The sequence below is a fragment of the Canis lupus genome, chromosome 6 (assembly GCF_003254725.2).
Source record: "Canis lupus dingo isolate Sandy chromosome 6, ASM325472v2, whole genome shotgun sequence".
Taxonomy (NCBI): domain Eukaryota; kingdom Metazoa; phylum Chordata; class Mammalia; order Carnivora; family Canidae; genus Canis; species Canis lupus.
The window spans coordinates 52,727,725-52,753,211 of record NC_064248.1 but is presented as its reverse complement, the minus strand read 5'-3'; the positions used below and the strand labels follow the sequence as shown (position 1 = coordinate 52,753,211).

Genomic DNA, 25,487 nt, shown 5'->3' with positions numbered 1-25,487 from the left:
TTATGATTTACTCATCTGGTGGAATATTATGCAGCTACATATAAAGAATGAGGCAGTTCTAAATGTATTGATAAGGAAAGATCTCTATATTTTTTAAGTAAAACGTAAGTTGCAGAAAAGTGTGTACTGTAGTTATTATTTTAAAATAAAAACTGAAACTATATGTTATCAATTTATGCATTAAAACGTTATGCAATGAACTGGTAAGATGGGTTGCTTCTGGAATATAGTAGCTGGGGAGCAGGAGTGGAAGGTATACGCTTTTTCTTTTTGTGCCTCCTTTATTGATATATAATGTACATACTGTGAAATTCACCAATATTAACTGTATAATTCAATGAATTTTAGTATATTTAGTACATTGTACAACTATCACTACAACCTAGTTTTAGAACATTTCCATCAGTCTAAAAAGAAACCTGTGTCCTAGTTTTCAATCAACATGCTTTTGTTATAGTTAGTCCTCATTTTCACTCCCAGCCCTAAGCAACCACTGATCTATTTTCTGCCTCTCTATATTTGCCCTTTCTGGGCAATTTATATATGCTTTTGTATCTTTTGAATTTACTTTTCCCATTTGAATTTATATTACCTATTCAAAAATACATACCCAAAAACCTGATCTAATTGATTCCTTCTTTTCATAAGATGAAACTGCTTTATGAAAAAGTTAAAAGAAGTCTTTGGTACTACAAGCAGATGAGAGGTGGAGATAGGAATAAAATCAGGACATTATGAACAAGATCCTATTTCCTACTTTTATTGCAGCCATATTAGACCTCATTTTGGCTTAGCATACACTGAATTTTAGATTTAATCATTGTTCACATAAGTGTAAATCTCTGTAAAAGGTCAAAACATTTACCACTCAGAAGGGAAAGAACAAATCATTATGCTGAAAAAAGATATGGGTATGAAAATAATACTGTACAGGCACTTCACTTTTTATTGCCTTATTTTGTTAGGAATCCATAAACACTAATATAATCTTGTCATATATTACAAAGGTTGGCCATCTGCTAATGTTGAGATTAATAATCTGCCCCATGGTTAACTCATAAAATCATACAAATTTAGGTTTGGATGAGGTTTCAGAAATTTATCTATGACATTTTCCCAGATTTATTCCACTAGATAGCAGCCAATCTAATTACTTCAGTGGCATGTTTAACCTTTGTGAAAATCTCTATATAGATTTATTTATACCAATATTGTTGGCCGTTAACAATCCAAGAGCTAAATTTGTTGCCAGATTTTTGTCAAGTGAATAATAGTTAATAACAAAAATAATAAGTATGATGATAGCACCCTTTATTGAATATTTACTTGTAACCCACCACTGAACTAGAGAGGTGCTTTACATCCATCAAGCCATTTAGACCTCACAACCATCTAGGATGAAGTCTCTATGTTTCTTAAAGATTTTATTTACTCATGCATGAGAGACATAGAGAGAGAGGCAGAGACACAGGCAGAGGGAGAAGCAGGCTCCATGCAGGGAGCCCAACATGGGACTTGATCCCTGGTCTCCAGGATCCCACCCCGGGCTGAAGGTGGCGCTAAACCGCTGAGCCACCCGGGCTGCCCGAAGGCCCTATTTTTAATCCCGCTCTTTTCAGTAATGGAAACTTTTTTCCTGGAGAGGTTAATGAACATGCCTAATGTCACACAGCTGCTAAATGAAAGAGCTCAAATTTGAACCTAGTTTTTAATCAACATGCTTTTGTGATATACATTGTTGCATTGGCCTCATTCCTGACTCCATATTATATTTTTGTCTTTTGTCATACTTATTCTCTCTTGTTTTTGCTATTTTATCTAGTATTTTACGTGTCTTGTAAAGAATCTTAAATCTTTTCTAGATGGTGGTGGGTTTACATAAGCAAGCGTATTGACTATTGTTTGTTCAGTCTTTTTTTTTTTTTTCTTTAAAGATTTTATTTATTTATTCATGAGAGACAGAGAGATAGAGAGGCAGAGACACGGTCAGAGGGAGAAGCAGGCTCCAGCTGGGAGCCTGACGTGGGACTCAATTCCGGGACTCCAGGATCACGCCCTAGGCCAAAGGCAGGCACTAAACTGCTGAGCCACCCAGGGATCCCTCTTTTTTGTTTAATTTAAAGATTTTATTTATCTATTCATGAGAGACACACACAGAGAGAGGCAGAGACATAGGCAGAGGAAGCCTGCTGTGAGGCTCCATCCCAGGACCCTGGGATCATGCCCTGAGCTAATGGCAGACGCTCAACCACTGAGCCAATTAGGCGCCCCTGTTCATAGTCTTATAGTTTGTTGGGAGAAAAAGTAGAAAAAACTGTGTTTTTGCGAATATTGTAATTTCTTTTGGCACCTAAGGACAAGCTTCCCCTCATAAGACGGTTTGCCTTTGCCAATCAATCAATATTGATTGAGTCAATGTGGAGAATACAGAAAATTATGCTATGGTTCCTGCCCTTTGGGAACTTACATATTAATTATGGAGGGACAATACATGTACAAGACCACAAACAAGTGAAAAGTGATTATTAATGGCACTGACAATGGGTCCTTTCTGTATTGTAAGTCAATGGTGAAGACACAGGGAAGGCGTCGTGGGAAATAGCTATTTTTAAGGACTGCCAACCCCTAAGGTAGGCCAAAAATGTCTAATATTTGTGTGCTTTGAAGCGTTCTATGGCAAAATATTTGGACAAGATGCTCTTTAAGATCTGCTCACCTTAAAAATAATGTTATGAATCATACATAAAGTTACCATTGAGTACAGCGAAATTCCATTTCGTAAAAGACGCGAGAGGATTGCAGGAAGGGTGTAGAGGAAGACCCGCACTAGACACCTGGGAGTAACTGGAGGGAAAATAGGGAATATTTTTCGTTTCCCAGGACTGCGAGCACATTTGTGTCTGTGTCGTGGTTGGGGGGGACAGATGGAGGAGAGGGTAAATTGGTGGCAAAAGCAAACTCCACAGAATGGACGCTTGTCCAAATTTCGTTGAACCTCTGAAAAACGTACTAAAGGCCCAATAGGGTATTCGAATTAAAACGGAGAGCCCTGAGATACATAGGGAAGGGAGTCGGTTTGTGCGGCCCATCGTAGCGGTCTCTAACCAGAACCAGCGGTAAGGACAGGACCGAGGTGTCACTGCACTCCCCCGTCTCCCCCTCCAGGCACCGAAGGGTGGACGATCCCCATCTGGTCTTCGCCACCGGGCTGGTCTTGCCTTCCTCTCCCTCCGGGCCCTGTGACCCTTTTTCCTACAGGGCCCCCAGTCATCAGCCGGGGGGGGGGGGGGGGGGCGTCGCACCCTCCGCGGGCTGGGCCGCACGTGCCGGCGTCCGCTCCCGCACGGTCCCGCGTAGCGGGGCGTAGCGGGGCAAGGGGGTTCCGGTGCGGAGGGTGGAGAGGGGCTGCGAGGAAAAGATGGCGTAAGAGGAAAGCCATAAAATAGTTGTGGGTTGCGGGTGTGTGTGTGTGTGTGTGTGTTGTTTTTTTTCTCCTCCGCCCCCCCTTGGAGCAAATAGGTGCGGGGCGGCCGCAGGGGACGAGGTTCGCGGCCCAGAGCGGAGGCGGCCTGGGGGCAGCCCCGCGTCCAGGGCCTCCCCGGGGCTGCAGCGCGCCGGGCGCCGAGGCTGCGCGGAGGAGCCGCCCCGGGGGTTCCGCGGGCTCCGCGGGGGCTCCGCGGGGGCGCGCGCAGGGGACGGCGGGCCGCGGCGCTCCACGGCCGCAGCGCGGGCCCCGAGGGCGGAGGGCCCCGGGGGCGGAGGCCCGGCGCGCGGCGGCGCGGAGGAAGCGACGGCGGCGGCGCCCACTCCCCCTCGGCCCCGCGCCCCGCCGCTCGCCTCCCGCCGCCGGGCGCCGGCGCGCTCGGCTCTTTCCGCCGCCGCCGCTGCCGCGCGCTGCCCCGTGCGCTCCGGCACCTTCGGCAATTTCCGTCGGGCCCCGGCCGCCATTTTCTCGCCGCTTGTGTGTCTCGCTGGCTGCGTGGCTCGGTTCCTGTGAGCGAAGCTTTGTCCGGTTCGGCAATGGACGGGTACGTAGTGCGGCCGGCGAGGAGGTGTGTGAGCGGGGCGCCGGGCCGTCCTGCCGCCCGGGCCGGGGTCGGCGGGGACCCCGCGGGCGGCCCCTCCCAGGGCCGGGCTGCCGTTACCCAACCCCCGCCCCATCGCACACACCCCTCCCTCCGCTTCCCCCGGCGGCTCCGCTCGGGAACCGGGGAAGAAAGCGGGCTCGGAGGCCGGGGCGGCGGCGGGGCTGCGGGGGGCGACGGCGCGAGCGGCGGCCCCGGCGGGGGTGGGGTGGGGGCCCCGCGGCGGCGGCCCGGCCCTGCCCCCTCCGGGAGCCATTTCCATCCGAGAGCCGGACCCGGGCCCCGGGCGGCCGCGCCGGCGGGAGCGAGGCCTGTGGGGGGGCGGCCGGGGGAGACGAGAGGGGAGGCAACGGCGTGACCCCCGGCCGCCCCCCACCCCCCCCCCCCCCGGTCCCTCCGGCCTCCCCGGGCCTCCGGCCTCCGCGGCCCCCCGGCCTCCCTCCCCCTCCCGGCCCCCCCGGCCCGCCCCGGTTCCCCGGCCTCCCGGCTCCCCCCGGCTCCCCCCGGCTCCCCCCGGCCTCCGCGGCCTGCCTCCCCCCTCCGGCCGCCCCGGCCCGCCCTGGCTGGGGGAGATGCCGGTGGCGGGAGCGGGGGGTGGGGGGGCGGGGAGGCCGAGCGGCGGCGGGAGGAAGGGGGAAGGCAGATGTCATACTCCTTTGTTTTCACTGGAGTCTGGTGGTGGGGGCGGGAGACCGAAAGAAAAGAAAAAAAGCCTTTTTGTGGGGGCCTGAGGACGTTCCAGGCTTGGCAGAAGGGCCCAGAAACGAAATCGTCTGAAAACCCGAGTGTTTGCGGTCGACCTCAGTCACACGGGCAGAGGCCAGCAGCCATGGCAGGAACGAGAGCCCCCGGTCCACCCACCCAGGGCCGTTTTTTTTTAAGTCACTTTGACCAGTTTCTGGACAAACAAAAAACAACTGCAAAAGACAAAAACAAAAAAACAAAAAACCAAACACCACCCGAGCCGGAACCGTGCGGCGACTCTGAAAGGCCGAGGAGGCGCAGTGCCGCTGAGCGAGGCGAGGCCGCGGCGCGGGGAGGCGGCCCGGCCCGGGTCTCCGGGGTCTCCGGGGTCTCCGGGGTCTCCGGCGCTCGGCGTCTGAGGGGCCCGCGGGGGCGGTGCTGGGCGACCGCGCCGCCGTCCGCAGCCCTGCCCGGGGCTTGAAGCGGGTCGTTCAGAAAGCCCCTGGAGTAGAATCCGTGGCAACATACGGAGAGCCAAGTAAAATACGAGTTTATTTTAAATGTTCGTGGAGTTTAGTGTTTTTTAAGACACATCGAGGGAAGGACATACCAAAGTTAGAGTAACAGACTTCACCCCAGAGGTTGTTTAGACATTGTTTTCCAGTGAAACGTAGATCTAGAGAAGTTCACTATTCCTCCAGAGAAACCTGGAAACTGGTGACTAGACTTGGCAGTGGAGTTCATGTTCCCTGAGTCTATCAAGATAGCTGAAGAGTTGGTTTAAGTCTTCCATTACTAGTCTTAAGTGTAAAGCTTGGCAGAAATGGCACCACAGTGTTTGGAGTTTTTGTTCTTTTTGGTAGATAAGGGTCGTGGGAACAATACCAAAAGTTCAGCGACTTTCATCTCAGGTTTGAAAGCAATTTTCCACAAGACCGAAGTGTCGTTGACCATCTCTCTATTTGTTTTCCATATGCATGGTGACTGGAGGATTTATTAATGATGAACTACTCTGAAAAAGTTTTAGAGCCCAACAGTGATCCTTAGAACAACGAGGCTGAAACTTTTTTTTCTTTCTTTACAGAATTGTCACTGAGGTTGCAGTTGGCGTGAAGGTACGAAAAAATTGTTTGAAACTAATGAAAACTGAATTACTCAATCTACTGTTATCATTAGTGGAAATTTTCAGCTAACTTTTGTAAGTTACAATTAACAAAAGTGAAGTGTTTAATTTCAAGAGTTGGATTATGTAGTTGATAATCTAAATGGACAAAAACTAAGTTTTTTTTAGAAAGGCAGTCTGTGAGAATAACATCTTAAAGTAGGTATGAGTGCTGTTCAGGGAATGAAAAATGCTTTCGGATATAGAACTTTGAGAATATATAAATAATAGCTCAGTTTTTTGAGGAGAGATTACGATTTTAAATAGATAAGTGATTTGACCAAAATCGTGTGATTTTATTAATCTAATATTTTTTTGTACTTTTAATTGTGAAGACTAAACTATGTATTTCAATAATGAGCCACATTAACAATCCGTTATCTTGATCCTTAAAAGAAATTTGTTTAGGCAATTAGCTTCAAATTAGAGTCAGAAGTTAAGAGCTGGTTTGTCTTTTCCATTAAAGGAAAATAGGCCTTGTGGTACAGATCATTTGGAATCTTTCCTCACTTTTTGGCCAGGAAAACTACTTATTTAGATCTTCCTTCTAATGCTTTGGCCTTTTCCTTGAATCCTTGCACATTTTAACAGTGTACTATGTCAAAATTTTTGTTTGCAAACCTGTCTGCTGTGTTGGGGCATGGTTCTTTGGTTTTTTAAAAATTTTCAGACCTGGCACATCTTTTAGGCCTAATACACAAATAACTTGTTGATGCAATGACGTTTCCCCCTTTCAAGTATGAATAGTCTTGGGAGGCTATGTTCTTAGCATAGTGGTAGTGACTGTTGACAATATTTTTTGGAATTCTTAAAATTTCATCTACAACAATGTGATATTCCTTAGAATATCCTAAGGAGATATTTTGTATTTTCTTTTTTCTGCCTTACTAAATATTTGTTCATACTTGATATTTAGTCTTATTTGTTGAGTTCATATTACATAGATCAGGGGAGAGAGAGTGAGCTTTTTCTGGGGAAGGCAATCTTACTTGGCAGTGATATTTTCTAAGTTGAAGTAGTTGCAGGGTTTGAAATTGGGAATAGTTCATGAGTGCAGAATATAGAATGTAAAATTACCATTAAAATAGATATCCTCTGTAATTTTGTATAAATGAATGAATGATGTAAGTATGGAGAGAACGAACTGATAAGAGCCACCAGGAGTAGGCTGACAGAAATGAGACAGAGAATCAGATGTCCAGTTATGGTTTATTGGTTTAACAGTTTTCTATATATTAGTAGAGGAGAAAAAAATTGGAAAACAATGTAAAAATAATTGCCAGCCGTTTTTTTTTAATCCATTTTTTAATATAAAAGTTTGAATAACTGAAGTTTTGTTTTGCGGACTTTTCTAAGATGGTGGTTAATAATTTTTGCTTTGGAGTCATGCCTGTGTATAAGTAATTAAGTTTTCATATGTATATATATTCTTTTAATGTGCCTGGTTAAAATTCATAGTGGTAAGTATTTCTCACTGAGTCCCAGTCCTGTTTCTCAGGTGAGGTAATTACGTTAAATTTTTTCTGGTGCATTTTTTTCCTGAAGTGTTTTTTAGGTTTGTATATTATCAAATATTAGCATCCTTGCTTATTTACACAAATGGGTTTTCCACAAATACCATGTGTACTGGCTCACTACTTGCCTTTTTTTAAAAAGATAGCTTTATTGAGAGAAAATTTGACATAAAATAAACTGCACTTATTATTGGACATATGAATACACCTATGAGATCATTACCATAATGAAGATCATGTCTATCACCCCCAGAAGTATCATTTTGCCCCTTGGTAATCCCTTCCTCCTGTCTGTCTTTCCCCAAACAACAATTGATCCTCTCTCTGTCACTGTAGGGTCAGTTTGCATTTTTTAGAATTTTAAGGGAGTCAGGATGTACCTCTTTGGTTTTATTTCACTTACTTTAATTATTTTGAGATTTACTCATGTTATCTATCAATAGTCTATTTTTTCTTGCTTAGTAGTATTACATTTTATGGATATACAGCAATTTGTTTATCCATTCAACTCTTGGGTTGTTTCCAGTTTTTGACTATTGTAAATAAAGCTACTGTGAACATCCTTGTAAAAGTCTTTGTGTGAACTTTTCATTTCTCTTGGGGAAATACCTTTGATTGGAATGACTGGATCGTTTGGTATGCATATGCTATTAACTTTTTTAAAGTTTTGAGAAACTCCAGACCATATTCCAAAATGGTTGTATTATTTTACATTGCTACCAAAAGGGTATGAGATGTCCAGTCCTTCCACATCCTCTCCAATCCTTGAGATTGCCTTTGGCTGTAGGCATTCTCGTAGGTGTGAAGTGGTAATCTCCTGTGGTTTTAATTTGCATTTCTTATGTCTGTGATGTTAATTATCTTTTCATGTTCTTTTTGCCAGCTGTATATCATCTTTGATGAAGTGTGTCTATATCTCTTGCCCACTTTTTAAATTGGATTACTGTTGAGTCTTAAGTCTTCATTCTGGCTATAAGTCTTTTATCAGTTATATGGTTAATATTTTCTACCATTTGTATTTTCATTGTCTCGATAGTGTCTTTTGAAGAACAGCAGTTTTTAATTCTGAAGAACTGAAGTTTACCAATTTTATGTTGTATGGCTCATTTCTAAGCCAAATTTGCCTAACAAAGATTTTTTTCTCTTTTGGTTTTTCTAATAGAAGTTTTACAGTTTTTGGGTTTGCATTTAAGTTTTTTTTTTAGTTCATTTTTTTTTTAAGACAGTGCAAACTATAAGTCAACATTTTTTGTTTTCGTATATGGATTTAAACTTCCAGGACCATTTGTTGAAAAGGCTATCCTTTGTCATTGAATTGGCTTTGCACCTTTGTCAAAAATCAACTATGTATATATGATTCTATTTCTGTACTGTATCCTTTTCCACTGACCCATTTTTATCCATCTAGATGCCAAAAACAAACTGTGTTAATTATGATGACTTTAGTCTTGAAATCAAGCAGTCATGGTCCTCTTTGTTCTTTTTCAAAGTTGTTTTGAAAAACAACTTAGTACTGTGTTTTTTTTTTTTTTTTTTTTTTTTTAATAAGAGTCAGTTTCTACAAAAAAGCTTGCTAGGATTTTATTGGAATTAACTTGAATATATAAAACAATTTGAGGCAAATTGACGTCCTAACAATCTTGAGTTTTTCCACTCACAAACAATTATATCTCTCCGTTTACCTAGATCTTAAAAGATTTCTTTTAGCAGTGTTTAATTTTCATTGTACAGTTTTTGTACATTTTTGTTAGATTTATCCCTTTTTTGTGTTTTTTGGTGCTATTGTAAATGATGTTGTTTTAAAAATCTCAAGTTTCCAGGGGGCACCAGGAACTCCACTGAGTTCAGGGTGACTCAGTGGTTGAATGTTTGCCCTTGGCTCAGGTCGTGATCCTGGGGTCCTGGGATCGAGTTCTGCAGCAGGCTCCCTATGGGGGGAGCCTGCTTCTCCCCCTGCCTGTGTCTCTGCCTCTCTTTGTGTCTCTCATGAATAAATAAATAAAACCTTTAAAAAAAAATGAAGTAAAAAAAAATGTTTCCGGTTATTAGTGTAAGGAACTACTACAGTTTTTTGCATGTTTTCTTGTGTTCTTCACTCTTGCCAAACTCACTTGTTAGATCTAGTAGCTTTTTGTAGATACCATCAGATTTTCTACATAGACTGCTTATTTTATTTCTTCATTTTTTATCTTAATACCATTTTTTTCCCCTGCCTGTGGCATCTAGTATAGTGCTGAGTAGAAGTGATGAGAGCAGGTATCTTTGTCCCTTATATGAGGGTGAACCCCTAAATGATATTCTTTATTTCTTAAATGTTTGGGGCAATTCACCAGTGAAGTTGTGTGGGCCTGATGTTTATTTTCTTTGTGAAGTTTTAAATGACACGTTTAATTTATTTAATAGATACAGGACTATTCAGGTTATTTTTTCTGTTTATTTTTTATTATTTTTTAAAATTTATTCATGAGAGACACACACACAGAGAGAGGCAGAGACATAGGCAGAGGGAGAGGAGAAGCAGGCTCTGTGCAGGCGGCCCGATGGGGGACTGGATCCAGGGATTCCAGGGTCTTGCCCTGAGCCAAAGGCAGATGCCCAACCACTGAACCACCTGGGCATCCCAGGTTATCTAGTTCTTAAGTGAACTTTGATAATTTGTACCTCCCATAGAGTTAGTCCATTTCTTCCATTTGCATAGAGTTGTTTGTGAGACTACCTTTTTATACTATTGATGTCTGTAGAATCTGTAGTGATGTCACTCCTCTCATTGCTGATACCTACGATTTGTCTTTTCTCTTTTTTCCTTGTCACTTTAGCTAGAGATTATTTTATTAATGTTCTCTAAATATCAGCTTTTGGTTTCTCTGAATGTTCTGTTTCTATCTGTTTTATTTTCTGCTTGCATTTAGTTCTTTTTTCAATTTATGTTGAAGCTTGAGGTCATTGACATACCTTTTCTAACATAGAGGCTTAATGCTAGGTGTTTCCCTTTTAAGTACAGCTTTCATAGCATTTCTTAAATTTTGACACGCACAAGTATGTTTTTTGTGTATAGCATCAAGTTGGAATTTGATTTTTACATCCAACTTACACCCCCTTCTTTTGACTAATAGCATTTTAAAACGATTTTGCTGTTTTTCTATTTATGCCTTGTGTTCTTCCCTTTTTCTGCTTTTTTTGCATAGGTACTTTTTTAATTCCATTATATGTCTTGTTAGTTGATTAGCTTGTGATTCTTTGTTATATTAATGGCTGTTTTTAGGAGTTGTAGCATAGATCTTTAACTTAACCGTAGTCTTCCCTCAAGGAGTATTTATGCCACTTCACATAAATTATGTGAGTATTAGAATACTTTATTTCTCCTCTCTTGGCATCTGTGCTATTGTTATACATCTTCCGTAGATGTTATAAATTCTATTGTTTGTTTATTGAAACAGCCAATTACCTTTTTTTAAAAAATATCTTATTTATTCATTCATGAGAGACACAGAGAGGCAGAGACATAGGCAGAGGGAGATGCGGGCTCCTCACTGGGAGCCTGATGCAGTATACGATTCCCGGACTAGGATCCATCTTCTGTATTACCCATAGTATAGTTATCTGTATACATTGAATATTCAGGGGGGATTCTTTTTTTTTTTTTTTTTAAAGATTTATTTATTTATTAATGAGAGACAGAGAGAGAGAGAAAGAGAGGCAGAGACACAGGCAGAGTGCAGGGAGCCCAACATGGGACTTGATCCCGGGACTCCAGGATCAGGCCCCAGGCCAAAGGCAGGCGCTAAACCACTGAGCCACCCAGGGATCCCTCGGCGGGGGGGAGGATTCTTTACAGATTCCCAGAGTTGTCTCTGTGCAACTCTCTTTGGTATTTTGCTGTAGAAACTACTTATTTTGGTCTCGTTGGACTCCTGTCCTCTTACTTAGGGAGTTTTGAAGTTTGGCCGTTTTCTCCACCCAAGCTGTGCCATGGCCAGAGCTGTGCCATGGCCCGGTCTTTCTCTCTTGAGACTAAGCTGGAGGCAGTCATGGACTCATTCATTTGTTTTTTGAATTTCAGGGATCAATGTCCATCATTGTCTGATGTTCACTGGTTTTGAAAACCATTGTTATGTACATCAGGTGTGATTTTTTTTTTTTTTAAGTTCTTTTAATAGGGTAAACTGGTGTGTGTTACATCACCTTGCCTGGAGGTAGAAGTCCATCTATTTTTTTCCTTTTTTAGAAAATTACATAATGTGGTCTGCAGTTTTACATCTGCTTCATTCTTTGTCATATGGACACACTGCAATATAGTTCCTACTTTGGTGGCGTTATGGTTTGATTCCAGTTTACAGTTACAGACTGGGAATATTTACAATGGAAGTAAAAATGCGGTGTCAAGTGAAATCACAATTACAAAGTTTATGAAAACCACATTGGCAAAAGGATTCTTCACTAATTTGTTTTCCACAACTGGATATGGGAGTGCCTGTTTCTCTACATCTTTACCCATTTCTGGGTTTTATAAAAATTTAGAATGTTAGCTAATTATAGGCTAAAAAGGTGCTTTATAGTTTATATTTTGAAATGGTTGAGATTTTAAGAATTTGAGAGTTTTAAATTTCTTGCCCTATGAACTACCTCTCTATACCTGACCTATTTTAATGATCATCTCTGTTAGATTTCTGTGTAAAAAGTGGTAGATTCATTGTAGGTACATTTTCTTACATTCTTTGAATTTGAGGTTTTTCACGTAGTTTTAGGTATATAGATTTATTTATATTAAGTATAATTTATTTTTTTAGTTTGAAACATTTTTAGCTTCAGTTTTATCTTTTAAATGGGATTATAATAGTTTTGAAGATTAAACGTGATTATACAGAAAAAGTATAGTTTCACAACTAGGTCTTAAGTTAATGTTGATTTATACTACATACAGAATATCCAAATTTTAGAGCTTTAGGATATGTTGAAATTTCATTTTTTTGTTATCTTTATAAATTTGCTGTAGTTACTCCATTGATTTTAGACTCCTTTCTTTTTGGTTAGCTTAGTGAGAGCATAAAAGGAAATTCGTGAATTTTTAATAAGAGGTTTGTTGCATCTCTTTAAAATGTTTTTTTACATTCTTTGTGATTTGTAATTAATTTCAGGGTTTCTTTCTATACCCTTAACCATTTTCCACTGCGAAATCTTTGCAAAATAATTGGCCTTAGGAAAACAAATGCATGAAGTGATTGCATAGTAATTCTAGATGATAACTCAGTATGTTGAAATATTAACTCTTTGGATAGATGTTTTAAATAGTGAAAATTGTAGTAGTTTTCTTGTAAACTAACTAAATGAAGCCTTTAAAACTGGATAATTAATAAAGGACATAGTTGTTACAATAAGTTGTTAGCATTTTCCAACTTGGATTTCATTAGTGTTTTTGAAAGCACTGGTTGTAAATTGCTGAACTTTACTGTTTAAATTTTGCTATAGGTATTGAATTTACCAACATTGGCTTTTTAGATAGTTGTAATGAAATAATGCTCTTACTTTTTTTGTAACGATTGAACATAACTGGTTGTTTATAATAGGTGTGTTATTAAAAATGCTTTGCTCAGGTTTTTAGATTCTTCTATTTCTTAAAATGCTATATATATATATATATATATATACACACACACGTGTATAGCATGCACATGCATCCTTAGGTATTTGTATCAGAATTTCAAGTTGAAGGCATTTTTAGTGTGTCTGTTAAGTGACAACATTGTTAACTTGTAATTCAAAGACTGAGAATATATGCTCCTTGAGTGTAGAGGTAGGGACCTTATTTGTTTTAGTGCTCCTCCACCATGGATTATACCTTACTCAGTAAATAATTTAATGACTCCTCAAGAGTCTCTGGCTTCAGTATGCTTATAATCTCAGCCATTTATCAGTAAAAAGATAAACACCAATTTTATTTCACAGCATTCTTCCTTTTTACTGGAGATACAAAAGAGCTGTATCTTTTAGAACTTCATATGAAGAGATAAGAACACAAGATTTAAGCATGTGCCATTTGGCCTCAATAGGAGAGATTAGTTTGGTAAGGATCAGAGTAGACTTCACAAAAGTAGTGACTTGTGACATATGTATGGTAAACAGTTTGGGAGGAGTGAGTAGTATATGTTGAGGGAATGATATGGCCAAAGTTGTGTTGATGGGTGGCACAAAATCACAACCAATGAATAGCTTTTGTGTTGGTAGGTTTATATATGGGTTTGTATATGGATATGAGAGAAAGAGAAGATGGCAGATAGGTTGTAGAAGGCCTTAAGTGCAGGTTATCAAATTTGTATTTCATCGTGTAGGCACTATTCTATATAACTGTAAGTCCCCATATATAAAAGTAGCCTACTGTTATGCTGTTTTTGGAATTTGGAGAATAAGTTCCAAAAGGATTGGCTGTGGTATTATATGGAGTGCTGTGAATTAGAATAATGAGTATCTGTAAATGTTATATCTTAATCTCTTATTTGTTCTGTGTTGCTGAAGTATCATAGCTTTCTTAATTTAGTTTTAGACATATTGCATTAAGGGCTAATGTGGGTAAGTAATATTTTTACTTTAGAAGTAATAAAGTGTCACAAAAGCTTACGAAATAAATGTTTTTGAGGAATGATTCCTTTTATAACTTGTGAATTTTGAACGTAGAAGAAGACAATAGTTACCATGAATAAATATAAATACCATGAATAGTTATCATTGGGCACTTAATCCTAACAATCATCAGTATACCATTGCTAAAATTTGTGATATCCACTCTACTTTTCTCCTGTATTGTTTTGGGAAAAGTTGCAAATACTGTTTTTTTTTTTTTTAATTTTTAAGTTTTATTATAATTAGAATTTATATATATATATATATATTTTTTTTTTTTTTTTTTTTGAGAGTATACCATCAGGTAGGGAGAGGGAGAAGGAGAATCTTAAGCAGGCTCCACACTGAGTCGGGGAATCTCACAACCCTGAAGTCATAACCTGAGCTGAATCAAGAGCCATATGCTTAACTGACTGAGCCACCAGGCACCCCTGTATTATTATTTTATTTGTAAATGTTTTGGTGTGTCTCTAAAAGATAAGGGTTCTGTCTCTTTTTTTTTCCTAGAAAAATAAACACAATAATATTAGGATGTCCAAAAAAATGAACAATTCCTTAATGTTACCAAATACCAAATTTGTGTTAAAATTTTAATTGTCATAAAATCATAGAATTTTTGCAGGTTTTTTTTTTTTTTTTTTTTTTTTGTGGAAGGGGGAGATCAGGATCAAATAAGATGAACACATTCAATAGAATGATATGCCTGTTTTAGTTCTTTTAATATGTTAAGTTCTTTCACTCCTGTGGGTTTCATTTTGTTTTACATTGTATTTTGTTTTTGAAGAAAACTTGTTGGTCCTATAGAGTTGTGTCCCCCCCCCCCCCCCCCCCCCCCGTCTCTGTCTATTCATTGTGTTCTGATGTTGTCATTTAAAATGTTCATGTGTCATTGATGTTGGATCTAGAGACTATCATATTCTTTTTTTGTTTGTTTTTGGTAATATTTTATAAGTGGTAGTATGTTTTTCCACTAGAAGACATTGCTGTTTGATTTGTGTGTGTGTGTGTGTGTGTGTGATGTTATTCTCAATGTTTCTTGTAATAACTTCTTTCACCTTGTTTGTGCTCAGCATAGCCTGCTTGTAAACATCTGTTCTTCAGTGTTCTTAAAGGATATATAAAAGAAGTGTATCTTAAAGTTCACTTAAAATTTGCATAATGGAAACACAGTATTAAAATTTAATGTAACTTGAAATTTTTGATGGTGGACAAGAATGGTTTTCGATGAATGTCTTGTCAAATTAAGAACATGTGATTCAGAATTTGCTAGCAGGCTAGGGTTTGACCTCTATAACATTGAAGGTAATTTCTGAGCTTTAGTTTTAACTAATTTTTATATTTTTAAATATTTTATTTATTTATTTGACAGAACAAGCAGGGGAAGCAGCAGAGGAAGAGGGAGAAGCTGGCTCCCTGCCGAGCAGGGAGCCCCATGCAGGGGGCTGGATCCCAGGACCTTGGGATCATGCCCTGAGCTGAAGGCAGATGCTTAACCAACTAGCCACTCAGCACCCTTAATTGAACAAATTTTAAAATGGACTTAATAGGATCTACTTCAAAAGTCATTTTAAAGATTACGTAGAGTAACTAGTTATATTTTGTGTAGAATGATATATAAGTGCTCAAATGATGATCATGCATGGTGTTACTATAGCTCTTTATACACCTGATTTGGAAGGAACACCTCAGTGGATGCCAAATAATATAGTTTTTTATGTAGGTATTAGAGACCATTTTTTTATTGTTTAAAAGTTAAATTTTTTTATTGAAGTGCATTTAACATACAGTATTACTAGTTTCAAGTGTACATAATTAAAAAAAAAGTTTTTGTTTTTTTTTTAAGTGATCTCTGTGTTTAAGTGTGGGGCTTAAAGTCAGGACCCTGAAATCAAGAGTTGCATGTTTTTCTAGCTGAGCCAGCAGAGCCCCCTCAAGTGTATATTAGTTTTTAAGAGAGCCTGGAGTCCATGTTAAAAATAGCTAGTCAGATAACACTAAAGATAGAATTAGTGAACTGAAAGATAAAAATTACTCTGTTTAACAGAGCAACAAAGAGATGAAAATAGTAGAAGGGGTAAAAGATGGAGGAAAGGAAAAGAAATTATAAGAAGTACCTAATTAGGGTGTCAGAAAGAGAAACTAAATATTGCAGAGAAGTAGAATATGAAAGTTTAAGAGTCATATTTTTCCAAAATTGATGAACCTCATGAATTCTTAGATTTAGGATGCACAGGAAAACTTAGGTACATGTACATCACAGTGAAAGAGCAGACGACCAGACACAGAGAGGTTCTATAAAGCAGCCATAGAAAAATCGTATTTCCTAAGAAAGAATAAGAACTAGAGAGACAATATGCTTCTTCAGCATAGGAGTCCAGAAGATAGTGGAATAGTATCTTCAAAGTGTTGAATGAAAATAACTACCTATTATTATATAGTCAGCTAAATTGTCACTTAAAGAGAAAAATAAAATAGTGACATTTTCAGAAACCCTTCTTCCCTTTCCTCTCCCCAAAAAAAGACAGTTGGGGAAATTTATCAACAGACCCATCGAAGAATTTCTAGAGGTTGTACTTTAGAAAGAATACTGGTAACTCCAGGAAGGAGGTTTGAGGTAGGAAAAACAAGGTTAACCAAGAAATTGATAGGTTTATGGGTAAGGTTAATTATTGATGTTATTAACTAAGAAAGTAATGGCAATGATTGTTTGATTTGGGGTTTAAAAAATAGAAATAAAAATATTAAATCATAATAACATGTAAGAGAGTAGTTGAGTAATTGATGTTTAAGGTCTGATGATTCTAGTATTCTTAAGCTGTGTTGTCCCTTATAGTATTGAGCACTTGACCTGTGACTAGTCTAAACTAATCTCCAATTGTAAAGTGCACATAAGGGATCCCTGGGTGGCACAGCGGTTGGGCGCCTGCCTTTGGCCCAGGGCGTGATCCTGGAGACCCGGGATCGAATCCCACTTCGGGCTCCCGGTGCATGGAGCCTGCTTCTCCCTCTGCCTGTGTCTCTGCCTCTTTCTCGTTCTCTCTCTGTGACTATCATAAATAAAAAATAAAATAAAATAAAGTGCACATAAATTTCCAAGACTTACTAGTATGATAAAAAAAGAATATAATTTTTATACCTATTACATGTTGATAATATTTTGGATTAAATAAAATATTTTTGTATCCTTTTCTTTTTAATTTCTAAAATATGGTTACTACAACATTTATAAGATTGTGTTGTACATCTTACATTTCTTTTGGACAGTACCAATCCGGAGGATAGAAATTTCAGGTCCAAAATGAATCAGATTAAGTTTACGTCTTAAATTGTAAGGTAAATTTTAAAATTGTACAGTAAAAATAGGGGTAGAGTGTATACCTTCTAAAATAATTGGAGGATGAGGGTGACTAAAATGAAAGGCACATAATCCAAAAGAAGTCCAGGAGAAAAGGTAAAAGAATAGGACACAAAGTGAATTCATTTTAATAGTGTTAGGAAAGGTTCTGTGGAGGATTCCTTTGAGTCTTTAAATGTAGAATTTTGGAGGGTTGGACTTGATTTAACCCTAATTATCTCCCGAAGTCTCCATTTCCAAATACCATGACATTGGGAGTTACAACTTCAGCATGTGAATTTTGTTGGTCATTAACATTCAGTTCATTGCATCCTCTGTATACTTTTCCTCCAGGCCCTCCCCAGGTAACCACTCTTGAATTTGGTGTTTGCCATTCCTGTCTATACTTTCACTGTGTTATTTATGTTTTTGTATGTTAAGCAATATATGGTTTTGTTTTACATGTTTAAACTATGTATATGTGCCATATGCTGTGTGTATTCTGTAACTTGTCTTTCCTGTTAAATATTATTTTTGTTATTTTAACTTTATATATGCCTCTAACTCATTCACTTTCATTGCCATACGGTATGTGACTATATAAGTGTACCATAACCCTATTGACAAATATTGAGGTGGTTTCCAGTTTTTTCCTGTTATAAATTGTGAGTATTATTTTGCATATATCAATAAAAGTCACTTTTCAAATGTCTCTGGAATTGGAATCACTGGATTTTAGTGTCTGTTTTCAAGTTGATTGGATATTGATGTTATATTTCTAAGTGGTTGTGCTAATTTATACTCTACTAGTAGTGTGTGAGAATTCCTGTTTCTGCCCATCTTCTCTGATAATTGGCATAGTTGGACTTTTTGTCAGTTTAAGGAACACGTGAATGGTATCTTGTTTTAGTTTGAATTCCCGGAGTATGAATGATACATTTTCTTAGTTCACTCATGTTTCTTCTCTGTTAAGTACCTGTTCATATAGTCTGTTCATTTTCTTTTTAATGTAGCTTTTAATCTTACTATGTCCTAGAGGTTTTTATATATTGTGGATACTAAAGCCATTTTACTTATAAGTACTATAGTTAACTCCTGTCTGTGGCTGTTTTGTTTTTGCATTGATGAACAGAAGTTGGAAATTTAACATCATTTTTATGTTTTGGCTTAAGAAATTGGTCTTTAACTCAGGGTGTTAAATACAGTAGATTTTATTTTGAAAGTTTTGATACAGTAGATTTTATTTGGAAAGTTTTGAAAGTTTGTTTTTCACATTTAAGGCCTCCTGGAATTTAAGTTTTGTGTAGTATATGAAAAGGTTTAATGATATTTTTCTCTTACAGATAACAAACTTTGTACCAACTTAATTGAATAGTTCGTGTTTTATTTTCCCACTAATCTGCAGTGTCTGTTATCAGGTTGCCATATATGCATGGAACTATTTCTGGGTTATCTGTTTTATTGTTTGTCTTTTCCACAGTGTCTTAATTTACTGTAGCGTCTTGGAGTCTTGTGGAATGATTTTTACAACTATGTTCTTCAAAATTGTCTTGACATTTTCTTTATCATGTGTATTTTAAGATCAATTGGCTGAGTTCCATGAAGACACTTTGGGTTTTGATTAAATTGACTAAGTTTATAAGATAATTGGGGGGAGTATTTACATTATCAATAAAATAAGATGGCAGTACTTGAACTCAGAGGGAGAGAACTATAACGTTTTTTTTTTGAAAAATTTACCTCTGTTTTTCTGTGTAATATTTTCTCTAATTATAGAGGTTATGCTTAATGCTTTAGGCAAAAAGGAAAATAGATGACCGGAGACTTTACCCAAGTTAATCAGCACCATACGTACTTCGCATCATTTCTGCTACATATCATAAGAATTTTAAGCAGCACATATATGTAAAGGGTGAAAAAAGAGGGATACTTTGAATAGTTCAATTTCCTTCAAAGTTACTGGTTTATTTAGTGTTTTCCTGAAAATCATGTTTTTATTGGGCTTCAGATTTCTCAGAATTGTATAACATTTTTTAATTCTCCTCTTCATATTCTGTTTATTTCTCTTGTCAGAGAGCTTATTTTATTAGTCTGTACAAAGACCAGCTTTTCCATAATTCTTTAATCTCTGTTTTTATCATTTTTTTTCTCACACTAGATTAATTTTGTCTTTTAGTACACTTTAGATCCTGAACTCATTGACTTTCTTGTTTAAAAAATGTGTTCAAGATTAAGGAAGATTAGGTGATACTTTTGAGAATAAGTTTTTTTTTTTTTTTTTTTCTTTAATGATAGTCACAGAGAGAGAGAGAGAGGGGCAGAGACACAGGCAGAGGGAGAAGCAGGCTCTATGCACCGGAAGCCTGACGTGGGATTTGATCCCGGGTCTCCAGGATCATGCCCTGGGCCAAAGGCAGGCGCTAAACCGCTGCGCCACCCAGGAATCCCTGAGAATAAGTTTTTAAAGTTCTTCTTTTTCTGTTTTTTATGTTGAGCTATAATTTACCTATAACTCTTGTTTCACTTGTACACATAATGATTTGATATATGTGTATGTTATGAAACAATTACCAAGATAAGTTTATTTAATATCTATCACAATATAACATTAAAATTTTTTCGTTATGAGAATTTTAAAGATTTTTATTAGCACTTTGAAATGTACAATATAGTATTTTTATTTACAGTAACTGCTATATGTTGCATCCTCAGGATTCATTTATCTTATAACTGCAAGTTTGTATGTTTTGACCACCTTCACCCTTTTTGTCCATCCTCTACTTCTGGCAGCTTTCCATCTGTTTTTTGTATCTATAAATTTAGGTTTTGTTTAAAATTAGATTTTACATATAAGTGAGATCATATGTGTAGTATTTGTCTTTCTGTATCGGATTCAGTATAATAACCCTCAAGGCCCATCCATGTCATAAATGATAGGGTTTCCGTTTTTTGTTTTTTTTTTTCCCTAATGGCTGAATAATATTCCACACCACATTGTCTTTATCCATTCATTCATTGATGGACATTTAGGTTAGTTTCCATGTCTTGGTTGTAAATTCTGCATTGAACATGGGGATGCAGGTATCTTTGAGATAGTGATATCCTTCAGATAAATTCCCAGAAGTGGGATTGCTGGATTATATAATTATACTTTTAAAAATTTGGGGGAGAACCTTTACTGTTTTCCATAGGGGCTGCACCAGTTTACATTCCTACCAGTAGTGAATAAGGGATCTCTTTTCCCTACATTCTTATAAAATACTTTTTATTTATTGTTTTTTTTTTTTGTAATAACCATTATAACAGGTGTGAGGTGATAGATACCCCATTGTGATTTTAATTTGCATTACTCTGATGATTCGTGATGTTGACCACTTTTTTACATGATGACCACTTTCTTACATACCAAGTGGCCATCAGCCTTTTTTCTTTGGAAAGATGTCTATTCAGATCATCTGCCCATTTTTAATTAGATTTTTTCAACCCTGAGTCATATGAATTCATTGTATATTTTGGATATACCATAGTATCCTCTTAGTGTCCCCCATGGGTACATTCCAACATCTGTAGTGGATGCTTAAAACTGAATAATATCTAATTCTATGTATATGCTGTTTTTTACTTGTATGTATACCTGTGGTAAAGTTTAATTTACAAATTAGGCACAGTAAGAGATTAATAACAATAGAATAGTACTTTTTATATAGCTAGGTGAATGTGATCTCTTTCAGACTAATTGCACTGTACTCATCTTTCTTGTGATATGAGATAAAATGGCTATGCGATGACATAAAGTGAGGTGAATGATGTAGACATTGTGATGTAGGATTAGGATGCTTTCGACCTTCTGACAATACTTCAGAAGAAGGATCATGTGGTTGACCATGGGTAACTAAAATTATAGCTAAGAGGAGACAATTGTATATGACTTGCAAATATTTTCTCCCATTCTGTAGGTCCTCAGGTTGCCTTTGCTTTTGGTGTCAAATCCAAAAAAATCATTGCCTAGACTAATGTTGAGGAGTTTATCCCTGTATTTTCTTCTAGGAGTTTTATGGTTTTAGATTTTATATTCAATTATTTAACTTCTTTTGAGTTGATTTTTGTGTGTGGTGTGAAGTAGTAGTCTAGTTTCATTCTTTTACATGTGGCTATTTTCTTAGCATCATTTACTGAAGAGATTGTTTTGTTTTACTGAAGAGATTGTTGTGTCTCCATTGTATGTTTTTAGCTGCTTTGTCATAAATTAATTGACCCTGTATGTGTGGATATTTTTCTCTTCCATTGATCTGTGTATCAAGTTTTTATGCCCGTGCCATCCTGTTTTGAGTACTGGTTTGAAATCAGGAAGTGTGAGGCCTCTAGCTTTGTTCTTTTTCAAGATTTCTTTGGCTATTTGGGATCCTTCACAGTTCCATACAAATAGGATTGTGTTCTATTTTGTGAAAAATGCCGTTGGAATTTTGATAGGGATTGCATTGAATCTGTAGATTGCTTTGTGTAGTATAAACACTTTAACAGTATTGATTTTCCCAATCCCTGAGCACAAAATGTCTTTCTATATATTTGTGTCAATTTTTTCATTTTTATTTTTTAAACTTCATTATTAAACTTTCAAGATACACAAAAATAGTATGAATGGTACAGTGATACGCAAATCCTTTCTTTTGGGGAATATTAAAGTAAATCTCAGAGGTCATTTCATACCATCCCTAAATATCTTATTGTGGGTCTCATATAATCTCCTAAGGATTATATTGGTACCATTATTAAACCTAAATAAAATTTAAAATAATTTCTTAATATTATCTAATTCCCAGAGTAGTCAAAATTTCCCAGTTCCTTCAAAGATGTCTTTTTTCCCCTTTTCAAATCAGGAATTAAGGACAGTCAATATTTAACATCTAGTTAATGTTTAGTTAATTTAATGTTTAGTTAATGACTTTTAAGTCTCTTTATAAATCAATTTACCCTCTTCTTCCCCTTTATCATTTTTTCTTTTACTGCTTATTAGAGAAACTGTGTCATCTATTCTGTATGATTTTCCACTTTGTTGATTTTGATGATTATACCTCTATGTCATTTTACACATTCCTCATATCCTCTTTCCTTTGATGAGGCTTGACCAGATTCAGGTTTAAATTTTAGCAGGGATATTTTGTGGATATTCTCTATGTAATTCCTATTGTATCACAACAGGAGGAATATATTTATTTCTTTGTAGTGATAACATTTATCAGTGGATTTGGGTTTTGTCATTGTGATGTATCCAGTATAGAGTGCTCCAAAATCCTTTTACCTTCGTTTTTTTTTTTTTTTTAAGATTTTATTTATTCAGAAAGAGAGAGAGAAACAGAGACATAGGCAGAGGGAGAAGCAGGCTCCATGCAGGAAGCCCGATATGGGGCTCAGTCCCAGGACTCTGGGATCATGCCCTGATGCTCAACTGCAGAGTCACCCAGGCATCCTCTACCTTCTGGTTTTTATAATGGTTTAAAACGATTTATTAATCATTTAAAATGATTAATAATGACTGCAGTTTCATTGAGCATTGCAAAAATGGTGATATTCTTTTTTACCCCTGCATATTTTAGTTAGATTTTTCTTTTTTTACATCAAATATTTGTCATACTGGAATACCCTTTTTTGTAAAAAACAGGGTAGATTTTGACTTTAAAAACGTTTCCTGATGAGTTGGTACTGTAGCAGCCTCCATTTTAGCCAGTGTGAAGTTTTTGTTGTTAAGAATCATTGTGATGGCAAGGACTTTTACATTAATTTTCCAGTCTTAGGATGATCATTCTTTAAAAAGTCTTTGTTTCATCTAGAGCCAGTGAGAGCTCATAACACAGGTAGCTTTGATACTTACTTGCTTGAAGTAGGATTTCTTGTTCCAGACCTTTTGTTGGCCACTTCTTTAAGAAAATTCTGGTTCCTTTGGGTGGGTAGTCCTTAGAGACCACAATGTGGGTGCCAACGTGCTAATTGTTGTAAGGTTGTTACTACTTCAAAGCTCTTTTAGTAGATTAAGCTAGCAGTGTTTTGAGGGCAGATACTTTGGGCTCATTTGTTATTTCCAGTTCGTACTTTACATTTTTATTCTTCTGATTTTATATTTGTATCTCTTGTACGTTGCATAATTTCGCTTTTAATATTAACAATATTACATATGTATACTAGTTTTTTGAAAAGGAGCATCAATATTATACTGATATTGTAATTACTGACGATAGGTAAAGGTTTCTTTGTGGTTATTTTTGTTCTTACAGTATAATTACAGAATTCCAAAGTTTATTGAGAGATTTCTCTTGTGGTTGTACTACCAAGTTGATAGGTTTAATGGTTTCATTTTGGTTTGGATTTTTAGGGATTCCACCCAAGTGAAAAGTAAAACTCCATTTATAATGATCGTTAAATTCTTATCCACTCTAATTTGCTTTTTCTATCCCATTATAGCTATTTTCATTAATATTTGGTTTATCCTTCTTTATCGAATATAAACATGTGAATTGCTTCCTGCATTCTTTCACCTGGGCAGTGAAAGAGAAAGAGGCAGTGTATTCAGAGTATTAATGCTAAGTGTATCCTGGAAATCACACCATAGCTATACATGGACATTTTTTTTTTTTTTTTGTATTGCTGTATAGAAAGTATATGAGTACCTCTGTTCCCAATAACCTGTCCAATAGAATATATTGTTCAGTGATTGGAGTTTTGCTAGTCTGATATATGAGATGGCACCTTTATTGTATTAATTTGAATGTTTTTATTGTGAGCAAGATAAAAACAGTTTTCAGTTTAATCTTCTGCCTATATATTTTTTTTTAATGGAGTAACTGGTCTTTCTAAATTTTCACAGTAGTCTGTATTTGAAGTTCATAAGTACTTTTTGATCAAAGTTATTTAGAAACTATTTGAAAATTTCATCTGATTAAACTAAAACAATTTAATTTTTTCTATTTTTTTCCCCTCATCAAAATGTCTTACTGTGTTTGAGCAAATATGGTTTGTACAATTCTTCTTTATGGAGTTTATTGAGTTACTCATTACAGAGAGTATGATCTGCTTTTGTGACTTTCCTAGATATTTAAATACAAGGATGAGTTGCACATAACTGAAACATATCAGTTGAAGAATTTAAAAAATCATAGTATACCAATATATTAGAATGCTATGTGAAGCTGTTGGTAAAATGAAGTACATTAGTAGTGTTGAGTTTTTTTCAGAATCTCTTAGCTGTTTTATTAAATGAAAGGAAAGCAGTGTGAAGCAGCATGTATGGTATGATTATGTTTTGTATGAATATTAGAAACATAATTTTTGGAAAAGAATTGTAAATTTAATGATAAATTTTGGACTGAGGAGAATTTTACATTTTCTCTTTTTGGACTTGAATTTTCTAAATATTTGGAATTAATAATGTTATCAATTCTGTTGAATATGCTTATGTATTCTTTTTAATCTCCCTTCTACTCTGCCATGAGTAGTGACTGCCAAGAATTATTTTATCCTTTTCATATGTGATTTTGTCACATGTATATGGCAAAAATGTATTGTTTTGTGTTTTCTTGAGTCTTACAAAATGGTATGCCCATTTTATGTTTTCCATGACTTGTGTTTTAACAATGGTTTTAATTATTAGCCATGTTTTTGTGTATAGTTATATAATACTCATTGTAGTATAATATTAATCTATCTGTTAAAATACCCTGATGTGTCTCTTTTCCTGTTGGAATTCACCTTGGTCATTTACTATTTTTGACTTAAGAACAATGCTGCTCTGAACTTTTTTTTTTTTACTACTTGGTACATGTGTGCAAAAGTTATTGCGAGTATATAAGAATAAAAATTGCTAGGATGTAGAGTATGTTGAACTTTGCAGGGTAGTATAGATTTTTTTCAATGTATAACAGTAGTATATAAGAATTCTTCGTGTTTTAGATTCTCATCAAGAATTGGTCAAGTTTTAAATTCCTTAATATTTGCTATTTTGGTATGTAATATTTTCTTTGGTCTTTTTTTATATTTTCTTAATTACTAATTTATTTTCCCCTAACATGTTTATGACCATTAGTGTTTCTTTTGTGAAATTT

At 37.1% G+C, this 25,487-nt stretch overlaps 1 protein-coding gene across 4 annotated transcripts in view; it reads left to right on the top strand.

Annotated features, from left to right (window-relative positions):
- Window positions 1-3,874: 3,874 nt before the first annotated feature.
- Window positions 3,875-25,487, top strand: part of PTBP2 (polypyrimidine tract binding protein 2) — a 77,995-nt gene continuing 56,382 nt past the window's right edge. For 3 of the 4 annotated variants that reach the window (XM_025417544.3, XM_025417543.3, XM_025417542.3), the window contains exons 1-2: window positions 3,876-4,028; window positions 5,854-5,884. In XM_025417544.3, coding sequence (XP_025273329.1) covers window positions 4,021-4,028; window positions 5,854-5,884 — 39 coding nt within the window. In that variant the 5' untranslated portion in view covers window positions 3,876-4,020. Of the gene's footprint in view, window positions 4,029-5,853; window positions 5,885-25,487 lie in introns of all 4 variants that reach the window. The other variant, XM_025417541.3, reaches the window with a different exon arrangement.